This window comes from Balaenoptera ricei, chromosome 20 (genome assembly GCF_028023285.1).
Source record: "Balaenoptera ricei isolate mBalRic1 chromosome 20, mBalRic1.hap2, whole genome shotgun sequence".
In the NCBI taxonomy this organism is placed as follows: domain Eukaryota; kingdom Metazoa; phylum Chordata; class Mammalia; order Artiodactyla; family Balaenopteridae; genus Balaenoptera; species Balaenoptera ricei.
In genome coordinates this window covers 50147560-50164158 of record NC_082658.1, presented here as the reverse complement: position 1 = coordinate 50164158, position 16599 = coordinate 50147560, and the positions used below count along the sequence as shown (strand labels likewise).

The 16599-nt window shown below is 50.5% G+C and overlaps 1 protein-coding gene across 1 annotated transcript; it reads left to right on the top strand.

Moving 5' to 3' along the window:
* The first annotated feature begins 12864 nt into the window (after positions 1-12864).
* Positions 12865-15889, top strand: LIAT1 (ligand of ATE1). The gene is given in 3 exon segments (XM_059907511.1): positions 12865-13170; positions 15318-15701; positions 15704-15889. Coding segments are annotated over 3 exon segments (678 nt in total). The 5' UTR covers positions 12865-12974; the 3' UTR covers positions 15802-15889.
* Positions 15890-16599: the final 710 nt, after the last annotated feature.

Sequence of the window (16599 nt, the reverse complement as noted above, 5' to 3'; positions counted from 1 at the left end):
GATTCCCACTCCTGACCACCTAACTGGGGGAGGAAGCCCTGATGGCCACGGCCGAGGCCCACCATCTGGAGCGCGGGATCCTCACCGAAGGCGAGGCCGAGCGCGGAGAGGTGGTGCGCCCCGTCCCCGCGGGGCCCCTCCCGCGCACGTGCGCGCCCCGCGGGTGGTCGGTAAACACCGTGCTTGTTGACGCGCTCGCCCGGAGCGCTCTCCCCAGCGCCGCCCGCGGTCCGCCGCCGGTCTCGGCCGCCCACTCGCTCCCCGCGGCCCCTCAACGCGGGCGCACAATGCCCCCCACCCCCCGAGGGCCCCAGACAGGCTAAGGGCCGGACGCTGAGCACCAGGCGCTCCGGGGGCCGGGCCCAGGCGCTGCCCCGAGCCTCTCGAGACCAGCCCCGGGCTCCAGGCCAGGCGGGCGGCGGGCACGGCGAGAGGGAACGCGGCTCGGGCCCTGCGCGCGCCCCGCGGCCCCCAGGCTCGTCCCCACCCCGCGCGCAACAGCTCCCCGCACCCACCCGCCGCTCCAGGGCCGCCCCACACGCCCCCGCCGTCCCCGCCACCGAGCCGAACGCACGCCCCGGCGCTCGCAGACCGGGCCCCGAAAGGGTGGCCGCCCCCGGGACGCCAGACTCACCCGGGGTCCGGCCGGCCTCCAGCACGCTCCCTGGCTGCCCTCTGGCGGCGGCCGCGGGAACCCGGCGCTCGACCCGCCCCGCCCCGCCCGGCCCGGCCCGGGACCTGAGGCCTCCGGCGGAGGACCGGCCTGAGGTCATCCTGTAGGCCAGGGCCCTTCTGGGTGACTGTCCTCGCCGCCGAACCAGTCTCAACGACCCCTTCGTTTCTGGGTAACGAACATCCCTGTCTGTTCCCTAAGCAGCTCCAAGTCCCCAACCCCCCAAATGAGCCATTCTAACCGCCCAAGGTGCAAAAGGAGGGCAGGTATGACTTCTGGGGCCTGAAACAGCACCTGGCACCTGCTGCAGCTCAACGTGTGTTTGTTGAATGAATGAACGCTCCACTGACGGACGCCGGACAAGCTGTGGCAACTTGGCTCAGTCACTAAAGGAAACAGCCACAAAAAAGACCCATCAGCCCTGTGTCTCGGCTCCCCCGTTTCAAGAACATCTGCCACATTCTCCACTTCCACCCACCCGGAGCCCCGGTGCCTGGCTTTGTATGCAGGTGGGGTGGGAGCGAGAAGCTTGGAGGGGCAGTGCCAGAGCCCTGTTACCCTTCATTCTCTATCAGGAAAACGATTCGACCCAAAACCTGTTTATGAACTGATTTCCTGAGATAGCTCCAGCATCAGTTGCTGAGTGATGACCAGATCTGGAAGTCCTGGTTTCCAGACTCACACAGCAGCCTCCACCAGTACCTGGGTCAGACCTCCGTTTGGGTTCTGGATCTTGCCCGTGGGAGAGATGATCTTGGGTAAGTGAGCACATCTCTCTAAGCTACCACTGTCCAGTAAACTTTCTGCCATTATGGAAATGTCATACTGCCATGCTGTCCCCTAGCCACCGGTCACATGGGATGAACTTTTTAATTTCATTTAATTTTACTTCGTTTAAATTTTACTTCGCCAGTGTAGCTAGTGGCTGAGCCTCAGTTTCTTTATGTGCAAAAGGGACGTGATAGTCCCATTGGGAGGGTTGAGTGAGATCATGGAGAAGCCCCCGATTCTAGGCCTGGCTCACTGGAGGGGCTGTCGAGTCATTAGCATCATCTTCACCACCGTCATCACCTCACTCAGCCTGAAACCTCAAGGCTGTAGGGATTCTACAGGCTCTAGGCCACCTACCCACCCCGCAACCGCCCCTGCAGGCAGGAGTCGCTCACACCGCTGCTTGCACAGCCCGTGACACGGCGCTCACCACCTCTGGGGGCACCTAGCCTCTCTTTGGACTGCTGACCGTGGGAGAAAGATTTCTACACTGACCTGAAGTGGCCTCCCTGTAGCACCTCTTCCTGGCTGAAGTTGTACCTCTTTGGGGCTCAGAAAAAGTGAACCCCGCTAGCCTTCATCCCTTCAGTATCAAAGCTTTCAGCAAAGCACTGCTTATCCTCTGCTCTGTGCCAGGCTCTGGCTAGACTGGGGATTCGCACTCATTTCACTGAACTGTTGTTTCCCCAGGCCTCACCACATTGTCCCAGTGACAGTAACAAAACAGCATTTGTCTGGCTCTGCCCCATGCCCCGGGGGTGACTCACTGGGGACAGCAGACACAGCCTCCCAGCTCGCTTAAAAAGCCACTTCCTGCTCTCCTGGCCCAGGGTTTATTCCCTTGGCCCTCAAGGCAGTACATTGGTCCCGGCCCATTCCTCCCCCGACGCCCTCCACCATAACCTCCTCATCCTCTTGGTGTTGGTTCCGTCCTGCTCACTGCAGAGGGACATACGCTTCCACACATGCGCACACACCGGCACACACAGGTACGTACCGCCCTCGAGCAGCCCTGAGCTGCTGCACAGCCTCTCACTGCAGTGTCCTGGCGAGAGTCTGCTGCTGAGGCCCTTTCTTTTGACCAACTCCTCTTCCCATAGCTTGGGGAAGAGCACCCTGCCCGCACCACCTCCGCAGCCAAATTCAGAATGGCCTCCTCTCCTCTCTTTTTGCGACTTGGTCCAAATAAGCGCACGTCTCCTCTTTCTTCAGATGGATTTACGGGATGACGGAACAACAAAAACAGAAAACCCCTTCAAGAAATCAAGGGTGCCTATGAGAGGGGCATCTCACTCCCCAGGAGGATGCTGGCTGAGCTGGTGACTCTCTGTAGCCCAGGAGCAGAGTATGGTGAGAGAAGTTTAGGGGCGTTGACTCTGCCTCCTGGACTTTGGGGGCCAACATGAACCTAGAAGAGGGTCACTCAACCATAGCTCTGTTGACATTTGGGCCAGTTAATCCTATGCTGTTGGCCGGGGGTGCTGTCCTGTGCCTCGTGGGATATGTAGTGGCATCCTTAGGCACCCACTCCCCAGTCATGACAAACAAAAATGCCTCCAGACCTTGTCAGTTATCCCCGGGTTGGGGGGGGGGGTCCACCCTCCTATCTTCCACCCCCCATCATTGAGAACCATTGATCCAGAGCCTGGTGTATCTTTTTAGCCTAGAGAATTATGGAGGGGAGGGCAGGAAACTGCTCTGTGCTTACAGTAGTGGGACAAACAGGATAGGGTAGGCAGGCCTGCATTTCCACTATTAGGCCAGGGGAGAAGCCAAGAGGAAACTGTAGAAAAGAGCTGTGTTTGGTCTTGAAGAAGTTCCTGTCCAAGAAAGTGGCTCGTGGGACAAGGGAACCCTAGCTGTCAGAGGCTGCAGGATGTTGCTTGGGAGGCAGGTGCTTAGAGGGAAGCAAGAGAATGCATCACATAGGGGCTCCTGGAGAAACCTTCAAATGCCTAATCCGGAGGAGATCAAAGCAGGAAAAAGATAAGCGAGGGAGAGAAGAGAGCTCTCCTCCTTCCTCCCTTGAGAAAAACAAGGCTATTTCCTGGATTGACATCATCAAGTTGAATTTGTTCAACAAATTCATTACACAATCAAATAAGAATATTTTTACCCAGACTTCTGCTTCGTTCAAGATGGAGTAACAGGGACCAGAGTTAGCTTCAGGCCTGAAACCACTAAAATATCAGACAAAATATATGAAACAACAACACTCAAAACATTGGACATCAGGCAACAAAGCAAAGTGATCCCCGGGAGAGAGGAAACAGCAAGGTGAACCCTGCACTGCTCAGCTTACTGCTTACTGCCTGGAGAGTTTCCAGACCATGGTTCAGAGAAGGAGGAACCTACCTGAATGGAAGAGACAGAGCTGGATTCTGGGGAAATGAAACCAGTTAGAATTCTCAGGGCAGAGGACTAGAGAGGAGAGAGATACACACAGAGAGAGAAATCTAGAGATCTGCAGAAGTTCCCCCTCAAGTATTCAGTGAGTACTGCTCAGCACAGGCGTGTGAGAAAATTATGCGAGGCTGGGGGATGAACCACCCAAAAGGATTAGTGGGAACAGTGCCTGGTGCTCACACAAGGCTGGAATAGTGCCTGTTCCCAAGAGCCAAAGTGGAAAACATCACAGTTCAGGGGCCACTAGTTAGAATACTAAGAAAGGTCTAGCTTTGAGGCTAGAGAAAAATTAACCTTAGACTAAATCCAGAAATCCAGTTCTGGTCCCACTTAAGAAAACTTAAATTCAAGATCGGAAAGGATAAAACTCTTTCCCAGTAAGTTAACTGCCACAACCAAGTTCAAGAATGTTTATAGGAATTCAGAAATATTCTGTACCCAACAAGGTAAAATTCACAGTGTCTGGCATCCAACAAAAAATTACCAGAACACAAAAAAGAAGGAAAACACAACTCATAAAGGGGAACAAACTCAATTAATTGAAACTGACTCAGACATGACACAGATGATAGAATCAGTAGGCAAAGGCATTGAAACAGTTATATGTTCCAGAAGCTAGAGGAAGGCTTGAATATATTAGGTACAGATATGGAAGGATTTTTTTTAAAAAAAAAAGACCCAAATTGAACTTCTGGATGTGAAAACTACAATGTCTGAGATGAAAAATACACTGAATAGGATTAATGGCAGATTAGACATTGCAGAAGAAAAAATGGGCAGCTCCCCTACAAAACCCTCAGTTAAGTCTGCTTAACTCGCTGACACTTTTGTGTGAGTTGATTTTGGTGGACAACTCGAAGAAAGTGTTGAGTTTTTTAAAGAAAGTGTCCTTGCACAACAGCAAGGACAGGGCCCAAGGCAGGGAGCCTTAAGACAGTAAGTGCTTCACATTAGGGATGGGTCCTGCTTTGATTTCAAAGCAGGCTTGGAGGAGCCCCAGCTGACATCCTAGTTATTAAGAGTTCTTTCCCAAATTTTCTTTGGTTGCTTCTGCAAATTCCGCCCCCGCCCCTGTGCTGCCAAAAAGGCCCAGTGTTCCTGCGACCACAGCAGGTGTGTGACTTGGAGGAGCATTGAAATCTGCTACGTGAGGAAGATGGGTAAAATACTGGGTCTTCAAGAACCTCATAGTTAAATTGGGAAAACAGAAACATAAAGAAATCATCTCTGGGGCTTCCCTGGTGGCGCAGTGGTTAAGAATCTGCCTGCCAATGCAAGGGACACGGGTTCAAGCCCTGGTCCGGGGAAGATCCCACATGCCGTGGAGCAACTAAGCCCGTGCGCCACAACTACTAAGCCTGTGCTCTGGAGCCCACGAGCCACAACTACTGAGCCCGCGTGCCACAACTACTGAAGCCCGCACGCCTAGAGCCCATGCTCCACAACAAGAGAAGCCACCTCAATGAGAAGCCCACACACCGCAACGAAGAGTAGCCCCCGCTCGTTGCAACTAGAGAAAGCCTGCGCACAGCAATGAAGACCCAACGCGGTCAAAAATAAATAAATAAAATAAATAAATTTTTTAAAAAAAGAAATCATCTCTGGACAATGGTGTGCAGGTTGTAACATGGTGCCTATTGTGTACTGATCTCATGGTAGACAGATGCCATGGAAGTAGGACATTGTTTATCTCCATTTTACTGCTATGATAGTTGAGACATAAACACCTTAAAGAATTTTCCCAAGGTCATACAGCAGGTAGTAGCAGGGCCATTATGCTACCTTACCCCTGTGGCTACATAAGATAAAAAGAAACAGAGGAGTGAACTACAGTGTGGCAGGGCTCAGATCCGGCTTTTCAGAGGAAACCCTTGTTCAGCCTCCCAAAGGAGTAGGAGTTTGCCAGGTGGGCCAGATAGGGAAGGACATTGCAGGTAGAAGGAACAGCAGGTGCAAAGGCTCAGAGAAGGCAAGAAAGGGGATGTTGAAAGGTTGGGAGTGGTGAATGGTGAGGCAGAGCAGAAAATGAGCCCAGAGTGGTAGGTAGGGACACGTGGGAGAAGGGTCCCGGGCACCCGGCCAACGATGTGGATTACAGCTGGCCAATCATTTCCAGTCTCAGATTCTTGAATTCTGAGGCACCATCAAGAAGTAGAGAGAATCAGCAATCTATCTATGTGTGTGTAAAGAAGACATGCCTCTTCTCTATTGAGTCTAAGAGACAAAGGTAAATAGATATTGGCTTACACAGATTCACTCCCACAGATGGGACTGCTTGCTAATGGAAGACTTTATGAATAAAATACATACTCATTATAGACTTTTATATATTTCCAAGTGCCACTGATTGATGCAATAATCTGTGGCATAGACATTCATGTCCTCAGGTTATAGACGTGCTCATTTATGTGCCCAGAGACACACTGGCACAAATTAGTGATTAAAGCTCAAACTCTCTTCTTACTTCAAGGCATGTGGTGTTCTTTTGGTCCAGTAAGCCACAGCTCTTCTGTATGTCTCCTATGACACTTTCAGAAGATTGGAGATGGGGAGCAGGCAGTGTGGACAAGTTAGGTGGCAGGACACCCCCAAGAGCCTGAGGATTTCTGGGTGTCTGTAGTGATCCAGGACCACATTGGCTGGCACCCTCTGGCCACCTAATCAGGTGGAAGACCCAGAAACCCTCACTCTTGGCTTCCCAAACTACAGGGATGACCTCATTGACTTCCATTTGACAAAGGCTCTTTCCTTGACCAAACTTCCATCAGGTACCTCTGAGCCCGCCTCTCAACTAGGCCTCAACCTTGGCCTGTGAGAACTGCAACTCCCAACACAAATGATTTTGTCCACTCTCCCACACACAGAGACTTGAAAAAAAAAATCTAGCCTGGCTTCTAGCAGTCTAAGGCCACGGTGTCCCTGCAATGACCCGGTCCCTCCCTCCCTCTTGAGTTTCTGTCTGAGAAAGCTCGTCTGCCAAGGGAATTTACCATTTGTTGCAGCCAACGCCTGCTGACAGGCTCCTGGCCTCCATTTCCTTAGAGCATTTATTTTGAAAACTTATTGTTGTAAATCCTTTCTCTGTGCCTTTGAGATGTATGTGTATCTCCTGGAACCCAGGAGTGTCTTTCTCATGGACCTGGGAGCTATTCCTTTGAACTATAACCATCAGGGATGATGGGGCCCCTGTGTCTCAATCTCTGTAGGCAGGTATCTTGGTTGAGTGCCAGTCACCAGACTAAGATGGCCTAATCATACTGACATTGACCACTTACTTGCTTTTCGTAATTTTTCACTGTCTTGACTCTGCTTGAGTCCTCACTCACTCCCCTTCCCTACTCCCTCACTCTCCCTTTAAAGGCCAAGTCCCCTCTACATAGATCAGAACCAAGCTCGGTTCTATTCTAAAGAAGTCTCTTTCCCCTGCTGCAGTAGTACTGAATAAAATCCGTCTTTACCGCCATTAACTATTATCCAGCTTTGTTTTTCTTTAACACTTTCTAGAAATGTTCCTGGTGAGTCGGAGCCTTGGGGCTCCCTCATCACCTCAGAACCAACAGGCGTCCAGGACTCGGAGTTAAATAGCAGCCCACAAAGGCAAACATGGGGGCAGCAATTTAGATCTTTGAGTTCCGGAAATAGACTGGGGGCCAAGATGTAGAACAATCAAGGAATGTTCTGAAGGAAACTAAAGTCCCCAGAGAGGCTCCAGCATCCTCATCAGCGCAGCACTTAACTACAGACGGTGTGGGGAAGGGGCTGTACAAACAGAATTGCCTGTGTAGGTCCCAGCTTCCTGGGGTTTGTCACATGAAGAGACAATCAGAAACGGCCCAGACGTGAGGAACAGACCATCACACCTGAAAAGCACCCAGACCCTGTGTAAAGAGGCATATTTGGGGGTGACATATTCTTCTACCCTTCAGGGTGAAGGCAGGACATCTAGAGCAAGAGTGTTCAGGGGGAGGGAGCAGGAAGTCAAAGACCTGGGCTGAGACGTTTGGACATGTAGGAGAAACAGCTAGGCGGTCAGTGGGTCAGTGTGGTTGGAGGGGAGTGAGGAGAGGGTAGCAGGTGTTAGCAACCCCTGCACACTGCTCTACTTCTCCAAGGACACTCTCTTTGCCTTTGTCCCAAATCAGCCTAAACCAGGCTGCCTCATTCTGTTTTAGAAGCTCCCAAGTAGTCTGCCATATGGCTATAATGCGATTTACTTAATAGGTTATAGGATTTTTCTTTTCCTTGTTTTTAAGGTACCATGAGGTACGAAGTGAAAATCAGGAAGCAGTTGGAGTGGCTTATAAAAGGAGGAAAAATAAAGAGCAAGCCTGCTCTCAACAGTTGCAAAGCCCGGGGCAAAAGTAGATGGAGGCCCACATACCACATGTCTAAATATTAAAAGTGATAAAATAAATTGACATCCTGTTAAATAAAATAAATACCATCTTTCTACCTTGACAAATAGACCTTCATACCAGTCTGGAAGGCCAGATTTAAATTTAGAATTTCTGGCTCTTTGGGGCTCTGCACCCAGCCCATGGCCTGCCCCCTCCTCTTCTGACACCCAGCTCCATCCTGCACTGAGAAGGCCCTTGAATACATAGGTCTGGACACCTCAGCCTGCCTATTGAGTTTCCACCTATGCTGCCCTTGGCCTAGGGCTACTCAGGAGGATGGACTCAGGAGTGAGGCCCAGATACACCCTACAAGCAGGCAGGGGTCATTTGGGCAAGAAATTCCAAGGTGCCAGGTACTCAGACTGTGGGCCACAAGTTGGAGGAGGAATGTGAGGTGCTGGGTGGGAAGGACCCCTTGATTCCACAGACTTCCTGTCCCTTAGGGAGGGATACAGTCGTGGGGGGAGAGTCAGAGCAGTGTCCTGTGAAGCACAAGGCCCAGGGCAGGGACCCCACTTGCCCAAGCCTAAGGCTGATGCTGCTAAAGAGTGGACACTGCCTGTCTGCCTTGGGGAAGGAACTGACAGCATGGAGAAAGTGGGCAGGAAAGAGCAAAGGGCTGGAACAAGCAGCCCAGCCAGCTGGGGGGACCAAGGCGGAGCAGGCATCAGGGAGGGACAAAGCTGCAAGCTCTACCCAAGCATGCCTACGTCAGCACTGGCCAAAGGGGACAACCTGATCCTTACAGAGGAAGAAACCTTAGCTCCTACCAGCTCATAACTGTAACAGCCACTGGAACCACAAAGAGAAAGTACAAACAAGGAAGCTGAAACAAATAATGAAAACACTATCATCTCTTCTGTTGGTCAGTGAACATCTTTGTAAAGTCACCTGTTTTCCTGCAAGATGCTAGATGTGTAAAACTGGGAAGGTGGACTCCAGGCCCAACTTGGAGACTAATTAGCATTGAGAGGTGAGCAAGTCACTTTGCATCTCTCTGTTTCCTCATCTATCAAACAGGGATATACTTGCCCTATCTCTCTCTACTTGCAAGGGATTTTTGTGATTATTCCAAAAAATGTATTCCTTTGCTGGATGTGAATTTTGTCTCTCGAAGCTGATTGGCTGGGTCAACATAACCTCGATGCAACCTTCACGAAAATCGGGAAGAGAAGTGGCCAAGTTGCCTCCTGCCAGATAAGCATCCAGGCGAAGAGGACCAGCTGAGAGGGAAGACAGGCCAGCCTTTCTTGGGAAAGGAGGGCAGCCGGTCTTTGTAAGCACCCGTCTTCGAGCACCAGGGTCAGCAGGGTAGGGTATCTGGAAAGCAAACCCCAGACATCTCCATTAGCAAGTGGTCACCTGCACAAAGGACCTCTGTGATTTCATTTCACTTAGCTCCTGGGGACAAAAGCAGACAGTCAAGGGGCAGATTACAAGCACTCGCTGTGTGCAGAGCTGTAGGGGATACTTTAGGGAGCTTGACAGCAGGTGAGAGATGGAGGAAAACAGAAGAACAGAAAAGTCTTTTACAGAGCAATGTGTTCACTCATGCCTGTGTATGGATAAGTACTAATGACCATCCTCGCTGAGTACTAAGAGTGCCAAAATGTATAGATTTGATGCCATTCCCATCAAAATCCCAGCCGGCTATTTTGAAGAAACAGACAAGATGATTTGAAAACGTATATGGAAAAGCAAAGGCTCTAGAAGAGTCAAAACAATCTTCAAAAAGAACAAAGTTGGAGGACTTAACATTATTTAATATCAAGACTTACTATAAAGCTGCAATAATCAGGACACTGTAGTATTGCTGTAAGGAAAGACAAATAGATCAATGGAACAAAATAGAGCCCAGAAATAGAGTCACACACATACAATTAGTTGATTTTCTACCAAAGTGCCAAGTCAAGTCAGTGGGAAAGGAATGTTGTGGTGCTCCAAGGACAATGGTGCTTCAAGGACAAAGGATGACCCTGCCTGAAAAAGTGTCAGCGTTACACCCCCTACCGGACTCTTACTCGCCCTCCCCACCATGTTGCGACGGTTACGAAATTCCTGAGCCTACCTGGGTGACGCCCACCTGGGCAATGGGACCTGTCCCAAATAAGGAAAGGCATCTGGCCTGTCCCACTCCCACTCTATAGAAGGAAGGTATATGTGCCTCGACCAATCAGTAAACAAAATTTTCACCTCGGACCGTTCTTTCGTTTTCTGGCTATAAAAACTGATCAATAGCACATGTTCAGGCTTGACTCTACCAGACTACTAGGAAGTCGGCCCATTGTTCTGGCAGCGACCCTTCCCTCTAATAAATTCTATCTTCTTTACATTCTGCCTTGTGTCTGGAAATTCTTTTCCAACCCGCATTTGGACCACGACAAATGTCTTTTCAATGAAAATTTCTAGAACAACTGGAAATCCATTTGGAAAAAAAATGAATCTCGATCCCTATCTGACTTTATTCACAAGATGAGTTTGAGATGGATGGTGGACCTAACCCAGAACCATAAAGCTTCTTGAAGAAAACAGAAGAGTACTTTTGTGATCTCGGAGTAGGGAAAGATTCCTTGGCCAGTATACAAAAAGAAAAAACTTATAAAATGGCTTCATCAGAATATAAAACTTCTGCTTACCACAAGACACCACTAAGAGAATGAATTGACAAGCTACAGACCTGGAAAAAAAAAATCTCTGCAGCAATATATGTGACAAAGGATTTATATCCAAGACATGTAAAGAGCTTTTACAAATCAACAATAAAAATATAAATATCCCAATGACAAAATGGGAGGAGACTTCAACAGATACTTTACAAACTAAGTTACACAAATGGCCAATAAGTAGTTTAACAAGTGCTCAACATCATTAGTCATCAGGGAAATGGCACTTAAAACGGCAGGGAAATATAACTTCATACACACTAGAATGGCTAAAATCAAAGACTGATGTTTCAGTTATCTATTGCTCTGTAACTTATCACCCCAAAACTTAGTAACTTAAACAATTACAATCATTTTATTATTTCTCACAGTTTCTTTGAGTCAGGAATTCAGGAAGGGCTTGGCTTGGTGGGGCTGGCTTGGGAGTCTCTCCTGCTGTTATAGTCAGACTATGGCTGGAGGTGGAAAAGTGGGGGCTGGAGTAGCTGGGGCATCTCTCTCTCTCTCCTTTTACATAGTCTGGGGGTCTCTCCATGTGGCCTAGTTTGGGCTTCCTCACAGCATGGTGGCCTCAGGGTACTCAGACATCAGATGTCTTAGCAGGAGGCTCAGGTCTCCAGGAGCAAGTCTTCGGCTAACAAGGTGGACGTGCCATACCTTTTATGACCTGGCCTAAGAAGTCACACGGTGTCACTTTCACCATATTCTACTGGCTACATGTGGCTCCACAAAGCCACCCCGATTGCGTGTGATGGCCCACTCCCCCCCACCCCCCCGGAGGGTTTTAAGCAAGAGAGTGAAATTGTTCATCATCTTAAAAAGTTCCGGGCTTCCCTGGTGGTGCAGGTGGTTAAGAATCCACCTGCCAATGCAAGGAACATGGGTTTGAGCCTTGGTCTGGGAAGATCTCACATGCCGCCGAGCAACAAAGCCCATGCGCCGCAACTACTAAGCCTGCGCTCTAGAGTCCGTGAGCCACAACTACTGAAGCCCGTGCGCTCTAGAGCCTGTGCTCAGCAACAAGAGAAGACACCGCAATGAGAAGCCCGTGCACTGCAACAAAGAGTAGCCCCCGCTCGTCGCAACGAGAAAGCCCGCATGCAGCAACAAAGACCCAATGCAGCCAAAAATAAATAAATAAAATTATTAAAAAAGAAAAGTTCCTCCTAGCAGCTATGTGGATTTGGAAGCAGAGACCATTTAGGAAGGGGGTGCAGAAGTTCACGTCCCAGACACGGTGGTCAGCCCTAGCCTAGGTGAGGGAACAGGGAGAGAGTGGGGGTAAGGAAGACTGCCAGGGCTCTGGACTGACCAGTTGTTTTTGTTCACGGAGATGAAGAATGATGGAGAAATGAGTTTGTTTGGACACGGTGGGCTTGAAAGGCCAGGATAGACATATGAGATTGGAACTCGGGACATTAAAATTTAGGAGAGAACACACAGCATTTAAAAGGGCACAGGGGACTTCCCTGGTGGTCCAGTGGTAAAGAATCCACCTTATAATGCAGGGGACGCGGGTTCGATCCCTGGTCAGGGAACTAGGATCTCACAGGCCACAGGGATGCAACTAAGCCCGCAGGCCGCAACTATTGAGCTCGCGTGCCTCAACTAGAGAGCCCACGTGCTGCAAAGTAGAGCCCACGCGCTCTGGAACCCGCGCGCTACAACTAGAGAGAAGCCCTAGTGCCGCAATGAAGAGCCCGCATGCCTCAACCAAGCCCCTGCTTGCCACAACTAAGACGGAAGGCGGAAGATTGAAAGAAAGAAGGAAATAATAAAAGGGCACAGGAGTAGAAAATGAGTGTCAACCCAAGCATTCAGAATCTCGCTACCCACCCTTCCTCTTATCACTGCCGACCAAGCAAGCGCGCAGGATGAAATGCGCATGCGCACATCTCCACCAGCGGCTCCTGGGCGGCAGCCTGCGGATTGCGCATGCGCGCGGTGTGCAGCGGTCGCCGTGGAGACGCGTGGCCCTAGCCTGGCCCTCGGCGCCCGGAGCCTCCGGCTCAGCCGCAGCGGGTCTCGTGCTGCCCCAGGCGCGGGGGGCGGCCCCGCGGGCGGATGGACTGCGGCGGTGGGGCCGGGGCGTCGGGGGATGGCGAGAACGAGGAGGAGGAGCGAGAGGGCTGCATGGCGGCCTCGCAGGGGTCCAGACTGCCCCCCGTCTCGGGCTGCGCCTCAGAACTGCCCAAACGGAAGGTGAAGAAGAAAAAGAAGAAAAAGAAGAAAAAGACCAAGGGGTCCGGGAAGGGGGACGGTAAGAGGAGCAGCTAGCGCGTCCGCCTCAGCTCCCATACCTGAGATTCTTCTCCGAGGACACCCACCCCACCCCTCAGAGACCCCCACCTACGTGGGGACCTTAAGCCCAGAAACAGAAACTCGCCAGTCCCAATCAGAGGTCCTCCCTCTCTCCGCACGATGATGATCCAGCCCTCCGCACAAAGACCATCCATGTCCGCAGAGACCCCAAATCCTGCGTCGAGAATTCTCAACATCAATGGAGACCTTCAGCCCCACACAGAGACACGCCACAGAGCCTCTCAGCCCCACCTGTGACTCCTAGCTTTACACAGACACTCACTCTTCCTCATCCCTCAGTCCAAGCTTAAAATCCTGAACATCTATACCTTCCCCACAGAAATCTCAAGCCCTTCTACAGAGATGCCCCCATCCTCACACAGAGACTTTCCCCATCCACAGATACAAAGGCACTAGTGACAGATGCTCTCACTCATACACAGAAGCACAGGCTCCTGCCTTCCGCCTGGACACCCTCCTTTCACCCTCATTTGTTAGGGGCACCTGCCTCTGGTTGCTGTGTAGACACCCAGGACATGCATATAAAGGATGCTCCCTGTGCAGGCCGCCCTTCCTTTTCCCTCATCTACCAAGGCCACCCTTCGACTGCACACAAACACCATCACACCAGTCACTGCTACACACTCTTATAATCCCTGACACCCTCAACAACACCCCCTTCTATCAATATAATCACCAAATAAAGCTAAAGCACAGATACCCCAGCAGGCAGACACATTCACAGTCTGCACACACAAGCAGACACTCTGCTACATACTCACATGCCTAGACCTCTCCACTACACGTATGACCATACACGTGGGGTTCTCACTCCAGGCCCTCCTGTGGACACTTCATAGACGTACACCCACTAACAGCTGACACAAAAGCACAGAGCCCTACGGCTCACTGAGCTCCTCTCATAGAACGCCCTGGGGGCTCGACAAAGGCCCTGAGCACCCATTTGTGGAGAGAGTGCAACAGTGACATAGAACACACCTGTCTACGGGTGCTGTAAGTCTCCACTGTCCTTGTGTGGTTCACCTCGGTGGCTCTTGTCAGGGAGGTAGGTCTCGTTGACCCTGGCACAGCTGCCCTGACCTCCAGCACGATTAGTCCTGGGTTCAAGTTTCTGGGTCCTGGCCCTCTTGGTGCAGAACCAGCTCGCCTGACAAGCTGAAGGCAGAAGGAGCGACGGGCAGATTATAATTACTTCTCCAGTTGGGATCATAAGAAAAAGGCAAGAAAACAATTCTGGAGTTTAGGTCAATAAGCTCCATGTGTATCTTTTTAGCTTAGCTTCTGCCTCTAAAGATTACAGCGGCATGTACCTCATACTGTCAGCAGGGGACACCAAATAATTTTCAGGGAGTAGGAAGGTATAGGAATGCCAAGAGAGGAATTTTTTCTTATTTTCTTCTCTCTTTTTTTGGTGGGGGGAGGGAGATTCATCTCTCCCAAAGAAATAGGATGAGCTGATTAAAGAATCACAAGTTGTAGTATTGTATATGCATGTTATATAATTCAGAAGGGCTGTTAACATTTTTAAAAATCAGTGTAAGCCACACAGCAAAAGTATTTCCTGGCTTGGCGGAATGCTTTCCACAGTCAGATTTAGGAAGCTTTTCTGTTGTTCTTCATTTCTTCCATCATAAAGTGTCTGGAATAGGGGTAAGTCATAGGCTCCCAGAACTGGGCAGTACCTTGGCGAGCATGTGGGTAGGTGAGGTGGGGGGCAGTGTGGAAAGGACAGGGCCCTGGCAATCGGGTGTGTGTTCAAATCCTGGCTCTGCCACCTGCTTTGTGACATTGGCAACTGACTGAAACTTTGGGAGTCTGTTTCCTCACCTGGAAAATAGGGCTGACAGCCTTTACCCAGAGGACCTGGCTCATAGTACGTGCTCAATAAATGGTTCCTCCCTCCCCAAAATGCCAACCCAAAGCATGTAGGCAGTGGATGTGTACGGGGCTGGTGGGCTTGGCCACCTGAGGCCCCAGGTGAGGAGGGGCCTCCAGGTCCCCCCTCACATCTTTAGTGGTTTGGGCATCACCCCCAAGCAGGCTGAGGGCAGGCATCACAAACGCTAACATCACCCATCTGCTCAGCAGATAAACATCAGAGTCGAGGCCTGAAGACTCAGCAGCTGTCTCCATCCTTCCATGACATCTTAAGTCCCAGCAAAGATCATGGCCCGGGGCCAGAGCACAGACAGGACAGGGATGAAAGCAAGCTCACCCCCTCTTACTCCTCCGCCGTATGTCTCTCCCGCTTTGCCAAAATAGAAGAGACCCTTTCCAACCAGATCAACGAAAGTCTGCGTTGGGATGGCGTTCTCGCCGACCCAGAGGCAGAAAAGGAAAGGATTCGCATTTACAAGTGGAACCGGAGAAAGCGGTACCGGGTTTGGGCCCTGAAGGGCTTCCACTCTGACCCCGGTGACGAGGAGGCCCCAGAGAACCCAGCCTACCTCTCTGACGAGACGGCGGCAGCGGCAGCCGGCAGCCCTCGCTGACGACCAAGCGCCCCAATCACTGCTTTGAAGGAAACCTTATCCCGAAGTTCCTCCACCCTGGTGCTCCACCTGGGTGAAAGCCCACCTGTGACACGGACAAGCTTATCATTTATCCTTTCCACACATTTATGTGTTAAGAAAAAAAAGAATAAAAATAAAAGGAAATCAGACCTACCTCTGAAGGAAACATGTGTCTGGTGTGTTGATGAGCTCAGCTCACCTTCCACCAAAACGCCGCTCGAGGCCCCGGAAGCCACAGCTCCTTCCTGAAGAGTGTAAGCAAATTAATGAACAAAATTCTTTTCCGAACGTCCTTTTTTTCTCAAATAAGCTGGCATCTCTTTGTTATTTAATTTCCCATCACAAGTAGATATCTATAATCTCCCCCACCCACAAAAAAAGAGAAAGTGTGTAGATTGTATCAATTCTAAATTTTAAACTAATTTCATGGGTAAAATTCCTCACACAGCATGCTTTCAGAAGCCCAAGGAAAATGCCCCGAATTCCCTAAAGCTTTTTTTTTTTAATTAAATATACTCCCTGCCCTATGTGGCCTTCAGAATAAGTGAGTTCCGGAACATCGTCTTTGGGAGGTTATTATGGAAAGTCTCAAAAGGAATATTGCTTCTCTTATCAACATGGGCCTCCTCTAATCCCCCAAGACAGCATTTCAAGCAAAGTTCTGGAGCATTAAAAGGGCCCTACAACACTACTTGTTCTAAGTTAATATTCTTCCTTTCCACAAATATTGAGTGAGGGCCATGTGCTGCCTTAGTTTGGGTTCTTCCAGAAGCAGACAAAGACCGCACTGCAAGTAGGTTATCTCAATGGAGAGGACGCAGGGACGGGGAGACGGCCAGTCCAGGACGCTATTA